General features: G+C 42.1%; 2 protein-coding genes across 4 annotated transcripts; one reads left to right on the top strand and one right to left on the bottom strand.

Moving 5' to 3' along the window:
- Positions 1 to 15: 15 nt before the first annotated feature.
- LOC146673489 (antiviral innate immune response effector IFIT1-like) lies at positions 16 to 11,965 on the bottom strand. Of its 3 annotated transcripts, none has more exons than XM_085401746.1 (10): positions 11,830 to 11,965; positions 7,498 to 7,674; positions 6,660 to 6,849; positions 6,395 to 6,586; positions 5,984 to 6,211; positions 4,314 to 4,455; positions 4,118 to 4,244; positions 3,892 to 4,036; positions 852 to 899; positions 16 to 428 (listed from the first exon to the last, which is right to left on the bottom strand). In XM_085401746.1, exons 1-10 carry the CDS (start codon positions 11,838 to 11,840, stop codon positions 216 to 218), a joined length of 1,473 nt encoding a protein of 490 aa, XP_085257872.1. In that variant the 5' UTR covers positions 11,841 to 11,965; the 3' UTR covers positions 16 to 215. The 3 variants fall into 3 exon arrangements, with proteins under 3 accessions (XP_085257872.1, XP_085257873.1, XP_085257874.1); XM_085401747.1 differs by having other exon boundaries at positions 4,118 to 4,241; XM_085401748.1 differs by lacking the exon at positions 11,830 to 11,965 and adding an exon at positions 9,286 to 9,436.
- LOC146673488 (antiviral innate immune response effector IFIT1-like) lies at positions 9,641 to 17,592 on the top strand. Its single transcript, XM_085401752.1, has 10 exons — positions 9,641 to 9,825; positions 10,045 to 10,221; positions 11,227 to 11,416; positions 11,498 to 11,689; positions 11,847 to 12,074; positions 12,762 to 12,903; positions 12,983 to 13,109; positions 13,197 to 13,338; positions 14,663 to 14,710; positions 15,363 to 17,592. The coding sequence occupies exons 1-10, from the start codon at positions 9,821 to 9,823 to the stop codon at positions 15,558 to 15,560; spliced, it is 1,449 nt and encodes a 482-aa protein (XP_085257878.1). The 5' UTR covers positions 9,641 to 9,820; the 3' UTR covers positions 15,561 to 17,592.
- Positions 17,593 to 21,845: the final 4,253 nt, after the last annotated feature.

The raw sequence follows: 21,845 nt of genomic DNA, 5'->3' as shown, positions 1-21,845 counted from the left end.
GCATTCACAAGTGCCTTGGTGATATCGATTAACCTAATATGCAATTAAATAACTCATTTTAGGATTTAAAAGCTAAGAGATAAAATACATATTGTAAAAGATGAATTCCATCCTGCTCTCTCTGAGTGTCTCGCTCTCAAAACAAGATCACAAATACCTTTTGGCTCCTTGTAAGATTGTAAGTTAGTTATAGCCAGTTTTTGCAGTGATCCTGATTAATCAGAGGATGATCCCTGCAGCTCCAGGCGCAGCTCGCACAGAGCAGACAGGTACTCTTCATTGTCCTTGTCACAGTTCAGAGCTTTCTCATAAAACTCAGCAGCTCTCTTCCTGTCGCCCTCAGCTCTGGCCACCTGACCCAGCAGAGCGAGAGCTTCACCATCACCTGGATTCTTTTTCAGACGTCTGTCAGCGATCTGCTTCAGTTCCTGCAGGAAAAACAGAGGAACAATGAAAGATTAATTTATGTTCCAAAGAAGTAGATTCTGTTCATCTGGATGTAACGTTTTCAGTGGGAGAAAACATTACAGTCATTATGCTTTAATTTAAAAAAAACAATGTTTTACAATTTTACAAGATTTTTAGAAATGACAGGTGCACCATCCAAAGTGGGACTGATGCCACATCTCCTCACATGACCTAGTGAAAGACAGAACAGCTGGCAGTCACCAGTAGTTTTCAAGTTGAAGTTGAAAACAGTGAAAACAGTCCTCAGGTGCACAAGTAGGTGGTATTGAACAAAACATTTAAATCAAGCGAGGTTTGATATGAGGTTTTGCTCACACCGCATGAGTTAGCAACAACACCGAGTTTATATAACACGTAACCTTTGTTATGTCTCTAGTGCTCACCTTAGCACACTGTCTCCACTCATATTTTTTCAGTGGTATCAGCAGCCCCTGCAGAGAGAAAACAGCAGAAGACTATGGTGAAGATAAACCCATCCATACTAAGGTCATGTGGTGGATGTGAGCGGTAACATGTTTCACATTACTGCCCCGACACCTCCACCCTCCAAACAAGGCCTGTTAGTTTTTCTTCTTTCGTTGTTCTTCTTGGGTTGAAACTAGAGATGATGATGGCACGATACCTCTTGTTTTAAGTCCGATACCGATATAAATTTGAAAATCTGCTGAAACCGATATGAATCCGATATTGTCTATTTTAAAATCAATAAAATTGTTTTGTTTTTTTAATATTTGCTACATTTTGTATAAGTTCATACTCATGTTTAAAAAGCCAAAACACTAAAGCTATTCTATTGTACTTGGATGCAAAAAACACTGCACCCAAAATACTTCAGTTCAGCAATACTGATCTTTTTACTTAAACTTTTAGCAGAACTTTAAAGTATTTAAAGTAATATTGAAAAGTAATTTAAATGCAATTTTATGTAGATTTCAACAACTCTTTGGTTCTGAAAAAAAAAGAAGTGCAATATCTGAACAAAATAATTCAACAACTTAAAAAAATAAAACAGGTTGTAGAATGGACCCTTTTGTACTTAAAGCTGAACATACATAGACATCCAGAGTGGAAAGCAGTGCAAATCAATGCAAACACGGCTTCATGACACTGATCTTTTATCAAGATGGATGTCAGTGTGAGCGGTTTCTGTCACATTTACCTGAGATTGAATTTTGTGCAATTTCTATACAAAACTTAACACGTATGAAAAAAAGTGTTTTCATTGTTTTGTTTTTGTTGTTTTTCTTTCGAACCACAGAACTGTTTAGCCTGCAACACAGTTCTTTTCAAACTAAAACTCGAGTCTATCCATTGTACGGTCAGACTTAGCAATGACAGATGTCCCAGCTTCATATATCGGTTGTTAAGCTTAACGTGGGAATGCTTTACAAACATTCAGAGATGAACTTAGACACTTGCTTTACTTTTCTGGGATAGCTTGCTTGGAGATGAAATGCTGGTTTGTCAGCACGTAACGAGGCTCCAAATGCTTTCAGTGTGAAGTGACTCCAGACCGCCGACAGGTCTTGTACACAACAGTCACTCTATCACGTGACACAAACTGCTCCAACATGATAAGGGGACCACCTGGGTTACACCATGTCACAAGTTTTGTGAGGTGCTTTTGTGATATTTAATGGATCAGGCTACATTTTTAATTTCTACCCAATATCCGGTCCAGTAATTTAGTGTGGGGTGATGGAGCACCTCTTCAACCTGAGCCTGAGGTTGGGAAGAGTCCCACAGCTCTGGAAAACCTCCTGTGTTGTCCCAGTGCCAAAGACTTCACGCCCCAAGGACCTCAACAGCTACAGGCCGGTGGCTCTGACATCCCACCTGATGAAGACCCTGGAGCGGTTGGTCCTGGCTCAGCTTCGGCGCCTAACAAGCTCATCACTGGACCCACTTCAGTTTGCCTACCAGCCTGGCATCGGAGCGGATGATGCCGTCATTCACCTCCTACATCGTTCCCTCGCTCACCTGGAGACCGCTGGAAGCACTGTGAGAATCATGTTCTTTGATTTCTCCAGTGCCTTCAACACTATTCTTCCCTCGGTTCTGAAGGACAAGCTGGAGAACTCTGGAGTGGACCATCACCTCACTACCTGGATTTTGGACTACCTCACCGACCGACCACAGTATGTGAGGACTCAGAGCTGTGTGTCGGACAGGGTCGTCTGCAGTACGGGGGCCCCACAGGGAACGGTTCTGGCTCCGTTCCTCTTCACCATCTACACTGCAGACTTCTCCCACAATTCCACCCAGTGCTTCCTGCAGAAGTTCTCTGATGACTCTGCAATAGTCGGCCTCATCACTGATGGGGACGACAAGGAGTACAGAGGTCTGACCCAAGACTTTGTGGACTGGTGCCAGCTGAACTACCTCCAGATCAACGCCAGTAAAACCAAGGAGCTGGTGGTAGACTTCCGCAGGCACAAGCATTCTCCACTGCAACCACTGAACATCCAGGGTATGGACATTGAGGCTGTGGACAGCTACAGGTACCTTGGTGTTCATCTGAACAATAGACTGGACTGGACTCATAACTCAGACGCCCTCTACAGGAAAGGGCAGAGCAGGCTGTACCTGCTGCGGAGACTCAGGTCGTTTGGAGTGGAGGGCCCACTCCTGAAGACCTTCTATGACTCTGTGGTGGCTTCTGCTATCTTTTATGGTGTGGTCTGCTGGGGCGGCAGCATCTCTGCTGGGGACAGGAAGAGACTGAACAGGGTGATCCGAAGGGCCAGCTCTGTTCTAGGATGCCCTCTGGACCCAGTGGAGGTGGTGAGTGACAGGAGAATGGCGGCTAAGCTGTCATCCCTGATGGACAACATCTCCCACCCCATGCAGCAGACTCTGACAGCACTGAGCAGCTCCTTCAGTGGGAGACTGCGGCACCCACGGTGTGGGACGGAGAGATTTCGCAGGTCTTTCCTCCCCACTGCTGTCAGACTCCACAACAAAGACTTTAACTGATCAAGCACACACATCCACACATGTGCAATAAGACTAAGTGCAATAATCCTTTCTGTCATCGTTGTATTTTTACTCAGTTGTATTTTGTATTTGTATTCTATTTTTATCTTATTGTATATTTTTATTCTATTTTATTCTACTGTATATAGTATATTATTTTATTCTATTCTGTACAGCTGTGTACTGTATTTATTCTTATCGTATTCTAATTTTTGCTTCATAACTTTTGCACTGTCCACTTCCTGCTGTGACAAAACAAATTTCCCACGTGTGGGACTAATAAAGGTTATCTTATCTTATCTTATCTTAGGTCAGCATCAGCATCGCACTGATACCAATACTGTATTTTGGATCGGTCCATCCTTAGATGAACCATGGAACATTAAGAGGCAGCTGCATGTCTAACACTGTACATGCAGCTGGCATGTCTGGCACCTAGAAACTTACCTCTTTATAGTGAGCGATGGCTTGAGCCTCATTTTTTGTGTGATAATGATGAAAGTCACCGTAGTACTGATGGATAATCAGACAAACCCTTTTCTCCTTCAACTCTGGTAACTTCTCCAAGCAGTGCTTGAAAGTCTCCTCAGCCCTGAGAAACAACGAGATGTTTAGGAATTTACACCCAGAGGAAATAAAGGAGGAAATCGTGCAGCTTTGTTTAGACAAGCACCTGCTCAAATCCCCTTCCTCTGCGTACAACAGTGCCAGTTCAGCCAATGCCCGGACAAAGGATGGTTTCATCTCCACAGCTTCTTCAAGGTGACTAATACAGCAACGCCTCCACTTACCCTCCTCTTCTGTGGAGCATTAAAGGATGATTTGAGTTGTGTTGATTAAAGGATAACATGTTGTATATTTCTGTGTACCTGTGTTGCTGAAGGGCCCGCGGCGCTGTTCAGCAATTTTCTTCTGCTTGTAGCACAGAGCCAGCTGGTAGGTGAAGGAAGGTAATTGATCGCCCCTTCTCAGGCCTCGCTCAAACACAACAATAGCCTCATCCAGTCGATTCTGGAACAGATTTAAAAACACCAGTCAAATACAAATATATAAGGAGAGAGGCTAAGCCTACGCTTGAAGTCACTGAGGTGTTTGTTGGTGGGGTGATGTGATGTCACTGGTATAAATGAACTTGTTAAACTTGCTACAGTCCAATAACTCCATCTTGTCCTTTAGAATCTTTGTTCCAAAGCCATACTTGTCCCAAAATTTCATCTTGAAAATTGATGACTATGTCAAGGTTAAAAACTTGGGCGTGTGGTTCGACATGGTGCTCTCCTTCGAGTCCCATGTAAAAGAGACAACAAAGACTGCCTTTTATCATTTAAGGAACATACCCAAATTCAGACAACATTTATCAAGCAACACTGCAGAGGTCCGTCTCCAAGCATTTGTGTCTTCACGTATCGATTATTGTAACGCTCTCCTTTCTGGGCTACCAAAGAAAGGTTTTAGAGGTTTACAGATGGTGCAAAATGCAGCTCGGGTCCTCTACCAGAGGCCTGGGAGCTTGAGGGTCCTGCGCAGTATCTTAGCTGTTCCCAGGACTGCGCTCTTCTGGACAGAGATCTCCGATGTTATTCCCGGTATCTGCTGGAGCCACTCGCCTAGCTTGGGAGTCACCGCACCTAGTGCTCCGATTACCACGGGGACCACCGTTACCGTCACCCTCCACATCCTCTCGAGCTCTTCTCTGAGCCCTTGGTATTTCTCCAGCTTCTCGTGTTCCTTTTTCCTGATGTTGCTGTCATTGGGAACCGCTACATCGATCACTACGGCCGTGTTCTTCTGTTTGTCTACCACCACTATGTCCAGTTGGTTTGCCACACACCATTTTGTTTGTCTGTCTATGGAAGTCCCACAGGATCTTAGCTCGGTCATTCTCCACCACGCTAGGGGATGTCTCCCATTTGATATCAGGACTTCCAGGGCATATTCAGCACAGATGTTCCTGTATACTATGCCGGCCACTTGGTTATGGCGGTCCATGTATGCCTTGCCTGCTAGCATCTTGCACCCTGCTGTTATGTGCTGGATTGTCTCTGGAGCATCTTTACACAGCCTGCACCTGGGGTCTTGCCTTTTGTGATAGACCCCAGCTCACTAAAACCCTTTAAATTAGGGGCAAATTTTCTTGTGTGATTAAATGTGATTAATCAAGCTTAATTAAGCACAAAACCTCTAATTAGTTAGATTAATTTTTTTAATTGAGTCCCACTCTGCCCGTCAGACTACTCAAAATGGAAAGCAGTGCTCTACCTGCACTGTGTATAGTGTAGTAGAGCACTGCTGGCTTCGACTGAGGATATTGTTGGGTGGTGGAAGTAATACTTTGAGGAGCTCCTTAATCCAACTGACACACCTTCAGTACAGGAAACAGAGTCTGGGGACGAAGGGAACAATTTGTCCATCACCGGGCGTGAGGTTATTGAGGCAGTAAATAATAAGGGCCTCAATAAGGCAGTTATTGAGGCCCTTACTGGGCCCAAGACCCAGTGAGCAGAAGTAAGAATTAATAAGACCAAAGTTGCAGACTTACCTGATTGAGTAAGTAATTTCCTGAGTGGCGAATGACATGAGGGTTATCAGGATCATTTTCTAGTGCTTTCTTCACCAGATCATCAGCCTCTTCGTATTTCTTATAGGCCACCAGCTTCACGGCCAGCATGCACTGCAGAGCAGCGTTATTTGGGTTGATCTCCAATGCAAAGCGAAGCTGTTTGGTGGCTTTGGATTCCTCCCCGTCCTGTTTATTTTCTGCAAACCACTGCAGATGAGAATCTGGTTAGTCTACAGTTTATTTCACTTGAATAAAAAAATTAGTCATTGAAACTTCTAAAAATCATACTGACGCTGAAGCAACCGATGCCACTGAAGGAGCCTTAAGTTTATCATTTGGTGCTGTCTAGAGAAATATCCAAATACTCTTCATTCTTATCATAAAACTGACCTGTTCTCTGCAAAAGAGGGCGATGGCGTAGCCGGCGTTCCACTCGGTGTCATGAGGCTGTACCTCAAGTGCTTTATGAAAACAGTCGATGGCGTCTGAGAGAGAAGACCTCGACACCTTGAAATAGGTCCAGGCTTGTTCCCCATACACCTCTGGAAGGAAACTTCCTGATGAACCAGTGGGATACTTCACCTGCAGAGGGAGAAGGAAGCGTCAGAGGTTCAACAGCAGTGATCATCATGTTTGATCTGATTGGTTTACATACCAGTATGTCCTCGACTCTCTGACAGTAGCTTTGTGACTGTGCAAAGTCTCCATCGTGATATTTCAGCCAGGCCATGTCTCCATACGTCACAATCAGCCGCTTCTCACTCTCATCACCGTATCTCTCCCTGATGGTCTTCTCTGATTGGTTTAAAAGTGACAGCGCTTCCTCTCGTTGATTCTGAAGATGCCTGAGGACCAACAGGTCATCAACAGCTGTTCTACAACTGGGGTTTAACTACGAGGCATTTACAACACCTGACAAGAAACTTACTTGAGACTAACACTTGTTGATGATTCATTTAGGTTTTTATCTGAGGTTCATGACTCCAGGGTTAGATAATTACTGCATTTCCACCAGAAAAACAAGAGTCCAAACAAGCTTCAGGAAACAGATTTATATCAAGATTCTTAAAGAATCAGAAACTTCAGTCCAATACTCCAATAATGTTTCTCTTCATATTACATGTTTGTATTAAGGTTGAAATAATGAGGTAAACTTAAAGCAAGCTGACGTTTTTCTTCTAGCTGTAGCTTTGCTATGCTGGTAGGTAACATTAGCAGAAGAAACACAGCTCAGGGTTGGATCTGATCCTGAAAACAAAACTATCTCTCTATCATTCAAATATAGATCCTGCTGATGCTGACCACTGTTTCCTTTGACGGTCAAATTTCTCTTTGGTCAGACGGACTTCAGTGAGAAAAACTGTCTTTCTTCTGGCTAATGTTAGTTCTTCTCTTTTTCTAGCAGAGTCCCAGAAATAAAAGCGTTGAGATTTGAATGAGCAGAATAAATCCACTTTAGCTTTTCCTTCATCAGACAGCTACAGAAACTGTACCTGAAATAAGCCAAGAGGCTGTAGGTGCAACTCTCTCCCTCATGCTGACTCTGATGAAAATCTATGTCGATCTGTAGTCGAGTGCTCAGGGTTTCCAGGTCCACGTCCAGGTCCAGATCCCAGGTGAAGTGACACTGCAACTGCTGCAGCCTGCTGAGCAGAGCGCTGCTATCTTCACTGTAAGAGAGTCACAAAGAAAACGCTGTGAGGAGCATCAGAGGGAGAGCATCAAACCAGGACTGGCTGAACCGAGGCTCACTCAGTGCTCTGACACACCTGAGGATCCTGTTTCTACAACCAGCACATGTCAGCTCACCCAGACCTCCCAGCTCCTCTCCTTGAGAAAATTCACTTTGTGTGATCAATCAATCAGTGAAATCAGTGATGTGAAGTAGAGCTGTGGTTTGAATCTCACACTGAGGAACCAGAAGAAACCTTAGATGTGGAGTGAGACACAAACACAGAGTTTGTGTTAGGGGACAGCTATTGTTGTGATACACAGGTTTGTACTTGTGGAATATTTTTGATATTGTTCTGTAAAATATTTTTGGATATGAGACCACACAATTTGTTCTCGTTTAACTCATTTGAGCACATTCCAGTGTTAAGATGTCTAGTTAGTGATGTTAGATGCATCAGTTGCCCGTGTTTTTCCAGTTACCAGTGTTCATGGTCTGGAATTAATATTGTTGAAGAGGTGAGCACTGAAGAAGGTAAACAGAAACATGGACTTGTGTGTACATGCTAGGTAGTTGTGAGCAAACAGGGCTTAAGTGTGTGGATTTTGGGAAGTTTAGGCTGGTAGTAGAATGAATGAAGTGCATTCCAAGCAGCACTAAGTGTGCAGCACTCTGTGCACTCCTCAGTGTAGTGCCATGCATTGCTCTCCAGAAACTGAGACTGTTTGCTTGACACTGTTCAGCCACTGTACAAAGACTCTATGCATGATCATGAAACAACAAATAAAAGGTTGACTGCACAAGAACTGAAGGGTCAGAGTCCTGAGGTTAAAGTGCAACCTGTGACAAGTAACAAGGGAGTCACCTCAAGATGATCCATCATCAACCTTTTTATTCATGTCTGAGTTTGAGAAGATAACGATGGGCGTCTCTAACTCGTCATTGTACTTTTGAACAATAATAAAATTCTGATTCATGTGTGAATTTACTGGATAGTTAAATATGCTCAATAATGATCAGAACATTATCTTTAAACACATATAATGTGAATGTCTGTGTGTGTGTGTGTGTGTGTGTGTGTGTGTGTGTGTGTGTGTGTGTGTGTGTGTGTGTGTGTGTGTGTGTGTGTGTGTGTGATAACAGACCATATTATTGTGGCTGTAAAAACAGTGATGTCATATCCAGTATCCGTTAATCAAACATTAACATTTCAAAAATATGAAACCAACGAGCAGCTCATCATAAAAACACATTTTTGTTTTTCTCGTTTAAATATTTATTATTACTCATTAATAAGACAAAAGTATTTCTTATTTGATTTATCAATTAAATAACTGATAGAATATTTGATTAATAAAATAATTGATTACTGCAGCACCAGTTATTATTTTCACATACAAGGTTTATAATTTGTTAATGTCCACTTTCTCCTCTTCCTCTGATATCAGTCCCCTGTTACATGCACAGGTAGACAGACAGTGTTACTTTGTATCTCTCAGCGTGCACCTGAGCGCCAGGTAAGCTAAACTACTGCTGCATTTAACGTCCACTCAGGTGGTTCAATTTGTGATAAATGATCGATTATTGATCAGAGGTTTGGCAAACTGACCTCATGTTGGAGCAAACAGAGACCTCCTCCTCTTTAGACACAGCAAACTGATGACTGAACACGAAGAGTTCGTGGACCGATCTGTGAAGCTCTCACCTTTGTCACACAAACCACACACACTTCTCGTGGTGCCTTCAGGGCCTCGCTGAAAACAGGTAAAAGGCTGACGGCTCAGATCGCTCATCCTCTCCTCTCCTGTCCTCTCGAGAACTTAATGGCCACAAATATAAACTATGTTAGGAGACGGAAGGCGCATATTTTAGAAAGGAGGAAAGCTTTCCGACGAGAAGACTGGGCTTTCTGTTTTATATGAGAGGTACATGAAGGCACCACAAGGGGACGTTAGGTTTCGTTTCTGCATCTCAGCTGAGAGCGTCTCCAAAGATCACTGATCAGCCATTGATCTGTAAATGATTGATCTGAGGTCAGCGTTTCTCACTGAACGACCACTCAGTGACCGATCAGTCGGCGCATAATCGTTTCTTCATCTTCATCGGTGTGTACTCTGAGGAAGAGGAGGACTGTTTCCTGTAACATGACGTGAGTTCGCATTAGCTTCACAGCTGATTTCCGACTTTCGAAAACTACCCTAAATACTACACATATTGGCACTACTTCTACTAGGCGAGGTGGTAGAAGTACTAGTGTTAAAAATACTCCAGTAAAAGCTGCAGTACGGATTAAAGTAAAAACAAACAAAGGGCAGTCTCTGACATGCAAAGGTAACTTAGTTTGTTTTTCTGTGTGATCCTCTTAAAGTGAAGGTAGCAGCGCTCTGCTCAGGAGGCTGCAGCAGCTGCAGTGTCACTTCACCTGGGATCTGAAGAAGGACGTGGACCTGAAGAACCTCAGCACTCGACTACAGGACCACATAAAACTGCAGCTCGGCCAGCGCGGGGCAGTGGCTCGATCATACAGCTTCTTGGCTTATGTCAGGTACAGTTTCCACAGCAGTGGGAAAAATTACTTTTGGGTAATTTAACTAATTTAACTACTGGCGAGATGCAACTGCCAGCAACATAGCAACAGGCTGATCTTGTCGGTGGGTAGGTGGGTGGGTAGGTAGGTAGGTAGGTAGGTAGATAGATAGATAGATAGATAGATAGATAGATAGATAGATAGATAGATAGATAGAGTGGTTGTCCATGATGGAGAGCAGTTTGTTCAGTGACCTGTGACCCTCCATGTGTCAAACACCTCCAGATTCTAACCAATGATATTTCCACTCTTACGGATTAGTTTGTTGATCCTGCTCCATCTCTGGCACTGATGATCCTGTGGATGAACCTAGTCACAGTTTTTTTTCCTCTGGAGGTCAACCACAATCTGTTTTGTCTTGCTGACATTCAAAGAGAGGAGATTTATTTTGGAGCGCTTTACAAAGTTCCTCACAAGCTCCCTGTACTCCATAATACACCCAACCCCTGTAGTGTCATCAGAGAACTTCTGCAGGTGGCATGTTTAACTGTTACACTGGACGTCTGAGGAGCACAAGGTAAACAGAAATGGTGATAGGACTGCCCCCTCTGGTGCCCCAGTATTACTAATCACCACAACAGACAAACTGAGACGTCTCTGACAGATAGTCAGCACTCCAGGAGACAGTAGAAGTGGTGATCCATGATATGAACTGATCTCAAACAGTATGGATTGTATCAGTCAGTTGTTGTGGCTGAATTTCCTGACAGTACCCACCTATCCTGTATGTGGGTACGATCTTAATATAAATCTGCCTCCTAAAACTTGTTTGCATGATTATTTTGGTGGAAATGCAGGTAGAGTATTTATCTTAACAGCCATGGGGTCTAGAACCTTAGCTAAATGTCAACAAATAAAGACCTGCTGCAGGGCTGTTATTGAAGACCAGGCCAGGTGTAGACATCTGAAGTATGATTCCAGAAAAACATGATTTAATTATAAGCATGTGTTGATGGTCCTCAGGTATCTTCAGAATCAACGAGAGGAAGCGCTGTCACTTTTAAACCAATCAGAGGAGACCATCAGGGAGCGTCATGGGGATGAGAGTGAGAGGCGGCTCATTGTGACGTATGGAGACATGGCCTGGCTGAAATATCATGCTGGAGACTTTGCACAGTCACAAAGCTACTGTAAGAAAGTCGAGGACATACTGGTATGTACACCAATCAGATCAAATGTTATAGATCACATGCTTCTGAACCTCTGACTGCAGCTGAACCTTCTCCCTCTGCAGGTGAAGTATCCCACTGGTTCATCAGGAAGTCTCCTTCCAGAGGTCTACGGAGAACAAGCCTGGACCTACCTCAAGTTGTCAAAATCTTACTACTTACAAGCCGTTGACAGTTTTCGTAAAGCACTTGAGATACAGACTGATGACATTGAGTGGAATGCTGGCTACGCCATCGCCCTCTTTCGCACAGAAGAGGTCAGTTTTATAAGTTTGATATCAGTTAATAAATTTATTATGTTTATATTGTTCTAAAAAACAGCCAATTTATCAGTTTCTAAAAAAAAACCCCAGCAATTCATTGGGGTGTGGTTCTCAGCAGTTCACAGTAGACTAACCAGTTTCTCATCTGCAGTGGGTTTTAGAAAATTTACAGGAAACTGAGGAGCCTCCATCCATCAAACAGCTTCACTTTGCCCTGGAGCTCAACCCCGATGATGCTGTTCTGCAGTCCATGCTGGCCGTGAAGCTTGGAGCCTATAAGAAATACAAAGAGGCTGAGGGTCTGCTGAAGAAAGCACTGAAAACTGATCCTGATAACCCTCATGTCAGCCGCTACGTAGGAAAATACTTTCGTAATCATGTAAGTCTGAATGTAGGATATTGTAAATGCTTACTACTCATGCAACCACAGACAATGTGATTCTTCCAGGGTCATGTAATATAAGAATCAGTGCACAGGTCCATGAAGATCTTTTATTTAAAGATGGTAAAGCATGCACCCTGACCCTACATCAGCTCCAAAGAAGGCTGTCAAAGATGTGCAGCTCTGTACATTTTAGCTTCCACGGAGATTTTAGATTATCTGTGATCGTTGTTAAAGACTAACTTGGCCTTTTCTTAAATGAGCCATGCTGGTTGGGCTGGGTTTCCCATTCTCTAATTCTGATCTGTTTCTGTCCTTTTATCTCTACTTTCACCTTCCTGAATTCTCCTGATTCAGAAATAGTAAAATCTTTATTATTTTATTCTGACCAGTGACCTGAATCAGGCTTGAGACTGAAAAGACAGATTACTAAAGTTTGTTATGCTTAATTTAGTGGTTCTGAGTTCCTTCCTTCAGTGAAGACAGAGGAAGTTAATCTTTCCACTAAATTGTTAGATTAGATTAGATTAGATCAGATCAGATCAGATGAAACTTTATTAATCCCTCGGCTGGGTTCCTCCGGGAGATTCAGTAATTGTTGAGGTGCTTCTTCCAGGATTGAGGCATTCTTCTTTAGTTTTTTTTACTAATTTTTGTGAAAATGACCATTAAATGTTGTTTCAGCATCAACTGGACGAGTCTATTGATATGTTGGAGCGAGCGTTGAAGAGGACCACCCAGTCATCTTTCATCCACCACCAGCTGGCGCTGTGCTACAAGAGGAAGAAGATTGCTGAGCAGAGCCACAAGCCCTTCAGCAACCAAAGTACGCTGAAACATACTGCATGTCTAAAGGTCCAGTTATCCCCAAACTCAGAGATAAACCATGATTTCTGGCTCCACAGGAGAGGTGCGGTGCTGGAGGCGCTGTTGTATTCGTGAATTTGAAATGGCTGTTAAGATAAAGCCGTCCTTTCATCTTGCGTGGGCTGACCTGGCACTGCTGTATGCAGAGGAAAGGAATTTCAGAAGGTACTCCTCTGTGGAAAGCAGCAGTGACTCCTGTCTTTTTGCTCGGCGCATGTTTGTCATCATCACGATCATCTCTTTGTTTCTCAGGGCAGAGGAGATTTTCCAGCAGTGCTTGGTGAAGTTACCAGAGTGTGATGAAAGCCTTTCTCAAGCTATCCATCAGCGCTTTGGTGACTTTCATTACCATCACAAAAGAAATGAAGCTCAAGCCATCGTTCACTACACCAAGGTTGGTTAAGAGGTGCTTGTACAGTACAGGAACATAAGTGTTTTTGGCCATTTCATTGTGGACGCGCAACCCTGTGAAAACGACAGTGTGGACGCAGAGCGTTTTCAGAAGAAAACGCCATTTCAAATCTATCCAGGCCAGTGTGGACGTTGCCTAAATGAGTCTCACAGGCCTGAATGTGCGCTTGACGCCATTTATAATTCTTAACTTGTTTGATCTGCCGATCACCACAAACAAGCACAAGCAGAAATTTTGGACTTTTAACTGTGTTTTCAGTGTTACAGTTTTTACTGCTGATAAAAACCTCCCTTATGGCCATTCACACAAAGCAATTAGGTACTAAACAATGAAATGATCCTATTACAGATTTGCCTCTTTGTCACAGGTCCCTTTCTTTCATCATGTAGGAAACAGTTAAATATGTTTCACTGATCCGGCCCACTTACAATTAAAGTGGGCTGCATCTGGCCCACTGTTACGTCCCCACATAAAAGTCTAGGCGATGAGGGTGGGGGACAGTAACAGTTAGATCCAGGTGGAATGAAAAGAACGCCAGGCAGAGGTATTTAACATAAAATAGGTCTTTATTGTAGGCAAACACCTCAATAATCATATAAATGGCAACAACAAAAGGAGACAGCACCGCTGCTATAATAAGAAATCAGGGAGGTCAACCCAAAGTGGTAATGACCACTCAACAAAGAAAGCAACAATAAGGTTTCAACAGAAAGAGACAGCAACGCTGCTAACAAACAATATCCAGGCAGGCCACACAAACTAATGAAGGCCGCCGTCACTCATGGGCAATCACTGCTCAGTTAAACACTACTCACAAAGAGCCACACACCAGAAGGCTGGTCACACGCAGCAGGCTGTTCCACACCTAAGTCAGTAGCACACTCTGACCAGCACAGAGGAAAACCACCAGAAACCTCTCCCTCCTCCTCCACACTGCTCTTCTCCAGCTTATATCACCCCTGAGGGTAATTGGTTGTAACGAGAGCAGATGAGCAGCAGGTGTGACCTAAAGGAGAGGGCAGGGGCAGAGAGAGACAAGGGGAGGGGCCAGAACGAAGGAGGAGGAGAGAGAGAAGACAACACCACGCCCACACACTCCCACAGCCTCCCAGGATGTAACACCCACCATGTAAAATGAGTTTGACACCCCTGCTCTAAAATAGGAATTCAGGCTAAATGAGCCCAAATCCAGAGGGCCACATGGCAGTAAACAATCAGAACATACACACTCACACTTGAATGTTATTAATGACCAATCAGTTATATCTGTGTTATTAATCTGCCTCCTGCTGTGTCCTGCCTGCAGGGTCTCCTGATACCACTGAAGAAATATGAGAAGAAAGTCTGTGCTAAGGTGAGCGCTAAAGGTTATGTGATTAAAGTCTAATCAGTGGCTTATGGTCAAAATGTACTGAGACCAAGTCTCCTGTCTGCTGCACCTCTGGACCATTTTCATTAGCAGGATGTGAAGTCAGAGGGAGGCTAATCTGTCAGGTGGAAGCTTTCAGCTTCCAGGTGGTGGAAGATGATTTTAGACTCCTTCCTTTGCAGAAAACTTTGTATGTGATATTTGATTTGTCCATCAAAGGATTACTCCTTTATCTCTGTGTAGGGCCAAAATTCACTAACACAAACAAGGTGTTTGCGAGTATTTTGAGAAACCTCCCACCTGCTGAACAGGGACTGGCTCTCCTGCACCTTCATATAGACCCTGGCTGTAATCTGATAAAGCACACTCAGTGTACCTGTTTCCACACATCGTCTCAACACAGTACTGAGGGAGTGGAGTCTGGATTGTTTCCACAGCTGTCCTTTCTCTCACCTGCCAACCAGCATGAATCAGTCCTGTTCTGTGGTTTAAGGCTGGGAGCTGCTGTACTCATATGTCTTCAGTTAGACATTAAATATTTTTTTAATCCTGGTCTGAGAAAGTCACTGAAAATAAAAGTCAGTTTCTCTAAATCCACAGAAATTCATCTGTCTTTGTTCCTCCATCTTTCCTGCAGAAACTCAAGAAGATCGCTGAGAGACGTCTGTCAAGGAATCCGGGTGATGGCGAAGCTCTCGCTCTGCTGGGTCAGGTGGCCAGAGCTGAGGGCAACAGGAAGGAAGCTGCTGAGTTTTATGAGAAAGCTCTGAACTGTGACAAGGACAATGAAGAGTACCTGTCTGCTCTGTGCGAGCTGCGCCTGGAACTGCAGTGATCATCCTCTGATTAATCAGGATCAATGCACCGCTGTTACATCATACTTCAGCCCGCTGAATGTGGACTTGATCCATGTGCTTTCAGAACTGCACAACCTTAACAAATGGGCCCTTCATACCTTTCTGTTAGGTATTAAATTATAAACCATGAAGAAGTTTATGTCCAGGTCTCTGCTCAGATACACTTTTACATATTAATTTAAACTGTTACAGAGAAAACCATTTCTGTTGATTTTAATAAAAATGAAGCTAGCAGGGTTCAAATTTGAGTAAGCGGGTCAAAGATTGTAGATTAACACATAAAATCTCAGATCACTTTTCAGGTTCACATATTTTCTGTGTTTTTACATGTCTGTAATGTTTGTTATATACTTGTAACAGCAGGTTAGTGCTAGCATCACAAGCAGCTGTGGGATGTGATGTCATCATAAAAAAAGAGATTTCAGGGTCATGAGAGTCATTTTCTATTTTAAATAATATTTTCATCTTTTACCTTTAACAAAAAATGTGTACAGGCAGAGGTCACTGTGACTCTGGATCTACAGCTGATGCTCGGCATCTTCCAGATGTTCCAGCTGTGCTTCACATTAAGAAATGAAACCTTTTCTAACTTTATTTAAACACGTCCATGTGAACAAGGCTCTGCAGCTTACCTGTGAGCCACCTTCTCACAGGGGTTACACTCACACATCATCACATCATTTAGGACACTTAAAGCTGCAGTTCACCTGAACCTTACCTGGACAACTGAGTATGTGTGAACACAGGATACATGAGTGTTACAGTATTATAACGTTTCAGTCAGAATATTCTGAAAATTATAGAGGAATCTTACCACACACTCACACAGGTTACCTTGTAATATTGATCCAACCGAGAATATCAGGCAACCATCAACATCATAGTGGTGAAAGAAGAAGTTTGTGAAAGAGCAAACAAGCTTGTGGCTTTACAGCGCTTTAAAGTGCTGTTAGCTGTTTTAGTGTTGCTGACAGTGAAGACAGCAAGGTAGGTGAGTGCTGTGTTAGGAGGGGAGGCTGGGTGCCTATATTAGGGTTAGAGTCAGGGTAGAGAGGGACTGGGATTAGTAACTGTGTCCCTGTTGCTGTCCCCTATCATAACCTCCAATGAATTACAGTAGTCCAGCCTAGAAGTAATAAATGCATGAACTAGTTTTTCAGCGTCACTCTGAGACAGGATGTTTCTAATTTTAGAGATGTTGCACAAATGGAAGAAAGCAGTCTTACATATTTGTTTAATGTGTGCATTGAAGGACATGTCCTGGTCAAAAATGACTCCAAGGTTCCTCACAGTGTTACTGGAGGCCAAGGTAATGCCATCCAGAGTAAGAATCTGGTTAGATACCATAGTTCTAAGATTTTCAGGGCTGAGTACTAGGGGTGCAACAATACTCGTATCGATATTGAACTGTTCGATACAGTGCTTTCGGTTCGGTACGCATATGTATGAACAATACAAAATTTTTAATTTATTTTATCAACTTTTCTTCTGACGATGCTGTCTGTGTTGAGCGCTCAGTGAATCTGCGTTCGACTACTCCGCCTAGGCTGCACTGTCGAGTGCAGATCCACTGAGCGCAGCGCAAGCTAGCAAGACAGAAGCTAAGCTCTCATTGCAACATGGCAAATTGAACCTCCCCCACCCTCATTCAGATCTGGCGTTTGGAACTATTTTGGTTCAATTGGTGGGAACTACTGCGTTAGCGCAGCTAGCTTATTAACGTGTTGACGCCCCCCAGCCCCACGCATGGGGCGATCCGCGGTAACTCGTTAACGGAGATTTGCCGCGTTGTGGCTTTAACGTCATTTTAACGAGATTAATGCTGGCAGCACTAGTGGGAACACAACAAATATGACTGCACATTTACACTGGCATCATCCTAGTGCAAAGACAAGTGGAAGCAGACAAAAGCAACAAGCATGCATGCTACAAACTTTACCTGAGTCATTTAGACAGCCGTTAGCACACAATTCTCCTTATGGGGACCTGACATGTTTAATATGCTGCTGAGAATATAGCCCAGAAGAAGCGTATAGTATAGCTTTTATTTTGGAAAGAGCCATTTCTCTGTAATAAACTCTCTTTTCCAAAGATGAGTGATTTCTCTATCAGACAGATTTTTTTATTTTTATTTTGTTGTTTCAGCAACATTAAATTTAAAAAATTGTACTTTTGAGTTAAAATATATATTTATAATTTTAATAAATGACAAATTAAAAAGGCATGAACATTTTTTGTATCGAAAAAATATTGAACCGTTACACCAAAGCATCGAACCGAACCGTGAATTTTGTGTATTGTTGCACCCCTACTGAGTACAATTACCTCAGTTTTGTCTGAATTAAGAAGCAGAGAGTTATATTTTTAAAAACCTGAATAATCTTTATTTTCATAATTTCAGACCAGACCAGTTTAACAAAGATGTGGCAGTGGCACACATTCAAAAGACAAATTAAATTAACAACCAAAGAAAACTCAAGTTTTGTCAAAATACACATTTTGTAACACTTTTTGAAAAAATTAGCAAAATGAAATATTGAAAAAAACAAAAAAACAAAACCACTTTGCTAACACAAAGGTAGACAGCCACTCATGGATTTGGACTCTGAGAGCATTGCCCTTTGCTGTCAGCAGTTACATTACTCAAAGTGTTCACTGACAGATCGATTAATATGAGTGTCCCAGCACTGCAGTGAAAATGAAACAACCTCATTTTTACTACATAAAAGAGAAAGCCATCATGAAATTTGCAGATGACACCACCATCATCGGCTGCATTTCTGATGGAGATGAGGCCGCATACAGTGCAGAGGTGAGAGCCCCGACATCAACTTGCTGCTTAACATCAGCAAAACCAAGGAGCTCATTGTGGATTACAGGAGACTGCAGAGAGGAGGCCACACCTCCATCCACATCGAAGGAGCAGAGGTGGAGAGACTCAGCTGCTTCAGATTCCTGGGCATCAACATCAGCGAGGATCTGAGCTGGTCACACCATGTTGGTGTGATCACAAAAGCAGCGAGACAGGAGCTCTTCTGCCTACAGCGCCTGAGAAGATTCGGCATGAACCCCAGAATACTTACAAACTTCTACAGAGCCACCATTGAAAGTATTCTGACTGGCTGCATCACCACCTGCTACGGCAGCTGTAATGCTCTGAATCTCTGCAGAGGGTGGTGAGATAAGCACAGCGCATCACCAGGACTGAACTGCCAGCCATGCAGGATCTTTACAGACAGCGCTGCGTGAGGAAGACGCAGCAGATCCTCTTTGATCCCAGCCACAGACTTTTCACACTCCTGCCGTCTGGAAGGTGATACAGAAGCATTCAGGCCCGCACTACCAGACACAGAGACAGTTTTTACCCACAAGCCATCAGACTTTTGAACTGCTGACATTCTATACACACCATTACACACTCACTGCAACTACTGGACTCTATACACTGTCACTTTAAACCACTTTAAACTCTCACTGCACAAGTTTGTTTTTGCACAACTGTAAATACGAAACTGTGAATACCAAACAATTGTCTCAAATTCTCTTAATATTAATACTTTAGTGTTTTTGTGATGGCCAAACCCATAGTTGCCACACTGTAAAGTCGGTAACTCTTGTATTTTCAATCCTTTGTTAGAACACAATAAGTTATTGTGTTGTCAATAACACACTTTAGTTTCCAATAAGTTTATTGATTGGTTTGGATACATTTGTTCTATTTGTAAGCGTGCACATTTAGTTTACTTAGGTATTCATACCAGTTCATTACTTTGATTTTTGACTAACCTTTGTTTCTTTTACTACTTATCTGCCATGATATAACGAGTTGCCAGACAAAAGGTGGTGGCCAGGGTTTGAAACTATTAAATGCAAAGAGGGATAAGTGGATCGCACCACCATTTCCTGTTGAAATGTAGAATGCGTGTTTTCTTTCATTAAAAACAAAGTATTTGTATTTAATTAAATATTGAGTTTGCCCATATGGAAAAGAAATAGTAAAAACATATATGATTTACTCATGAAAGTGGCCACTTTCTCATTACTTTCATACATTGTTTTAGTAAGTATCCAAAACATACAAGTTTCATTATATAATTTTTCAAGGGATCTTATATCTGTTTTCACTTTTGTATGCGTTTCATACAAGTTTCATACAAGACAGATACAAACTTTATAAGATTTATATATATCTTTTCCATATGGGTGGGGTTTAGTAGTTTTGATTTTCTTCTTTGATGTTTAGTTTATTAATAAACCAGACTGTAGTGTTTGTATTGTTTGTTTACAATTGTGTTTTGTTTAGTTATCCCTCCTGTGTTATAGTGGTCTGATCAGCCATTATATATATATACCAGGGATCCCCAATTCCAGGCCTCCAGGGCCGGTGTCCTGCAGGTTCTAGATCTCACCCTGGGTCAACACACCTGAATCAAATGATTAGTTCATTACCAGGCCTCTGGAGAACTTCAAGACATGTTGAGGGGGTAATTTAGCCATTTAAATCAGCTGTGATGGATCAAGGACACATGTAAAGCCTGCAGGACACTGGCCTTCAAGGCCTGGGTTTGGGGACCCCTGATATATACCCTTGTGTGTCAGTTCATGTTTAGATCATTTATGTTTGTTAGGGCAGTCATTTGGTTTTGGAGTTCAGTTTTGTTTCTTTGACCTCTTTTATGAGCTCAAATGTATTACTTTTGCAAATATAATTTTTGGGTTAAATAAATGGCAACCCTATTTTTCCAACAATTCCTGTGACTCTTCCTACTTTTTCAACTCGGTCCATCACAGTTTTGTTAGTTATTTTTAGTTTTATTATTATTATGGTTATTTTCTTCTTTAATACAACTACACACTCATATATATTTTCATGTAAAGCTGATGAGCACGAGCAAAGGAATTTCATTACAGGTAAATGTGGCTGCACTGTTTATCTGTGCATGACAATAACAACGTGATTTGACAGGAAAGTGTAGTCCAAAGAAACACATTAGATTTCCACTATCACTATAGGGTCTGTGTTCTCCACTTGCTGTTGCTGAAGAAAAAACCAAGAGGGTTTGTTGTGTGTTTGTTTGCACTGACGCAACAGGATTTCAATCACTTGAAGTCAACAAGTACTTATACCTTGTAACTGAGTGGTGTGTAAAGTTACAAGACTGCAAAAAGGCTCAATAATGATGGTATATAAAAACTCAAGCTGAATCATATCTGCTTTTTTCCACGTCGGTTCAGCTGTTTCCCCTAATGGAGTGTTATAGCCACAAAAAGAAAAAAAAATTGTTTAATTGAAAAGTTTGAGGTTAACCTAAAAAAATACTGTTTTGAGAATAAAGTCAAAAACAAGAAAAACTGTCACAATGCTACACCCTCTATGAGTTACTGAAAATTACTTCAGAATGAGTTTTAATAACAGTAAAAAAAAATATTTTTTTTCTGGTGATGAGTGTACTTTTTATCATGTTGCCTCATATGATGCCCTAATACTCTTTGTTACACTGACAGAAAAGAAACCAGTTTGAAGTAGTGATGGGATTTCTGGCTCTTTTTAGAGATCCGGCTCTTTCGGTTCGGCTCACTAAAAAGAGCCGGCTCTTTCGGCTCTGAACCGGCTCTTCAGGTTGTTTTGTTGCTTTAATTAATTTATTATTAACAATAATATAAAATTATGCACAAAAGAAATTACTAATGTAAAAAAAAAAAAAAAAGCGGTTTTATTTATATATGTTTATATATAAATATATGCGGTGGCCCCTAGAGACAAAACATGTACAAACTCCAAAACACATTTCTAGCATGAACTGAACTTCCAAAACAGAGCTACTAGATCACTTAAATTACACAGTTGAAAGCATGTGTGTATTGTTTGTGTATTTATACACAAGCATTCATATATAGTCAAATAATTTAAAAAAACAACGTTCATTTACCTGTTATTACCACACACCAAATTCGGTCGTTGGTACTTGCTGGCTTGTGTAGCCACTAGGTAACAAAAGCTCAACACTGCGCCCAGCATCCTGGAGCACTTCTGTTGTCTTTTGTACGTGTTTTGAGTTTCTATGTGCTTCTGAGTTTTTACGTGTTTTGGAGTTTGTACGTGCTTCAGGGTTTGTACGTGTTTTTATGTGTTTTGGAGTTTTTACGTGTTTTACATGTTTTTACGTGTTTTGGAGTTTGTACGTGCTTCAGGGTTTGTATGTGCTTCAGAGTTCGTACGTGATTTGAAGTTTGTATGTGCTTTGTCTCTAGGGGCCACCGTA

Source organism: Rhamphochromis longiceps, linkage group LG3 (genome assembly GCF_057381845.1).
Source record: "Rhamphochromis longiceps isolate RC_006_pf linkage group LG3, R_longiceps_female_GT1.1, whole genome shotgun sequence".
Taxonomy (NCBI): Eukaryota; Metazoa; Chordata; class Actinopteri; order Cichliformes; family Cichlidae; genus Rhamphochromis; species Rhamphochromis longiceps.
This window is presented reverse-complemented; position numbering and strand designations above follow the sequence as displayed.

Coding starts and splice junctions, on each gene's coding strand:
- LOC146673489 (XM_085401746.1), bottom strand. Junction 6,587..6,659: donor AGAGAGTCGAGGACATACTG/GTATGTAAACCA, acceptor CTCCCTCTGCAG/GTGAAGTATCCCACTGGTTC. Junction 4,037..4,117: donor GAGGAAGGGGATTTGAGCAG/GTGCTTGTCTAA, acceptor GTTGTTTCTCAG/GGCTGAGGAGACTTTCAAGC.
- LOC146673488 (XM_085401752.1), top strand. Junction 12,904..12,982: donor CAAGCCCTTCAGCAACCAAA/GTACGCTGAAAC, acceptor CTGGCTCCACAG/GAGAGGTGCGGTGCTGGAGG. Junction 13,339..14,662: donor CCATCGTTCACTACACCAAG/GTTGGTTAAGAG, acceptor TCCTGCCTGCAG/GGTCTCCTGATACCACTGAA.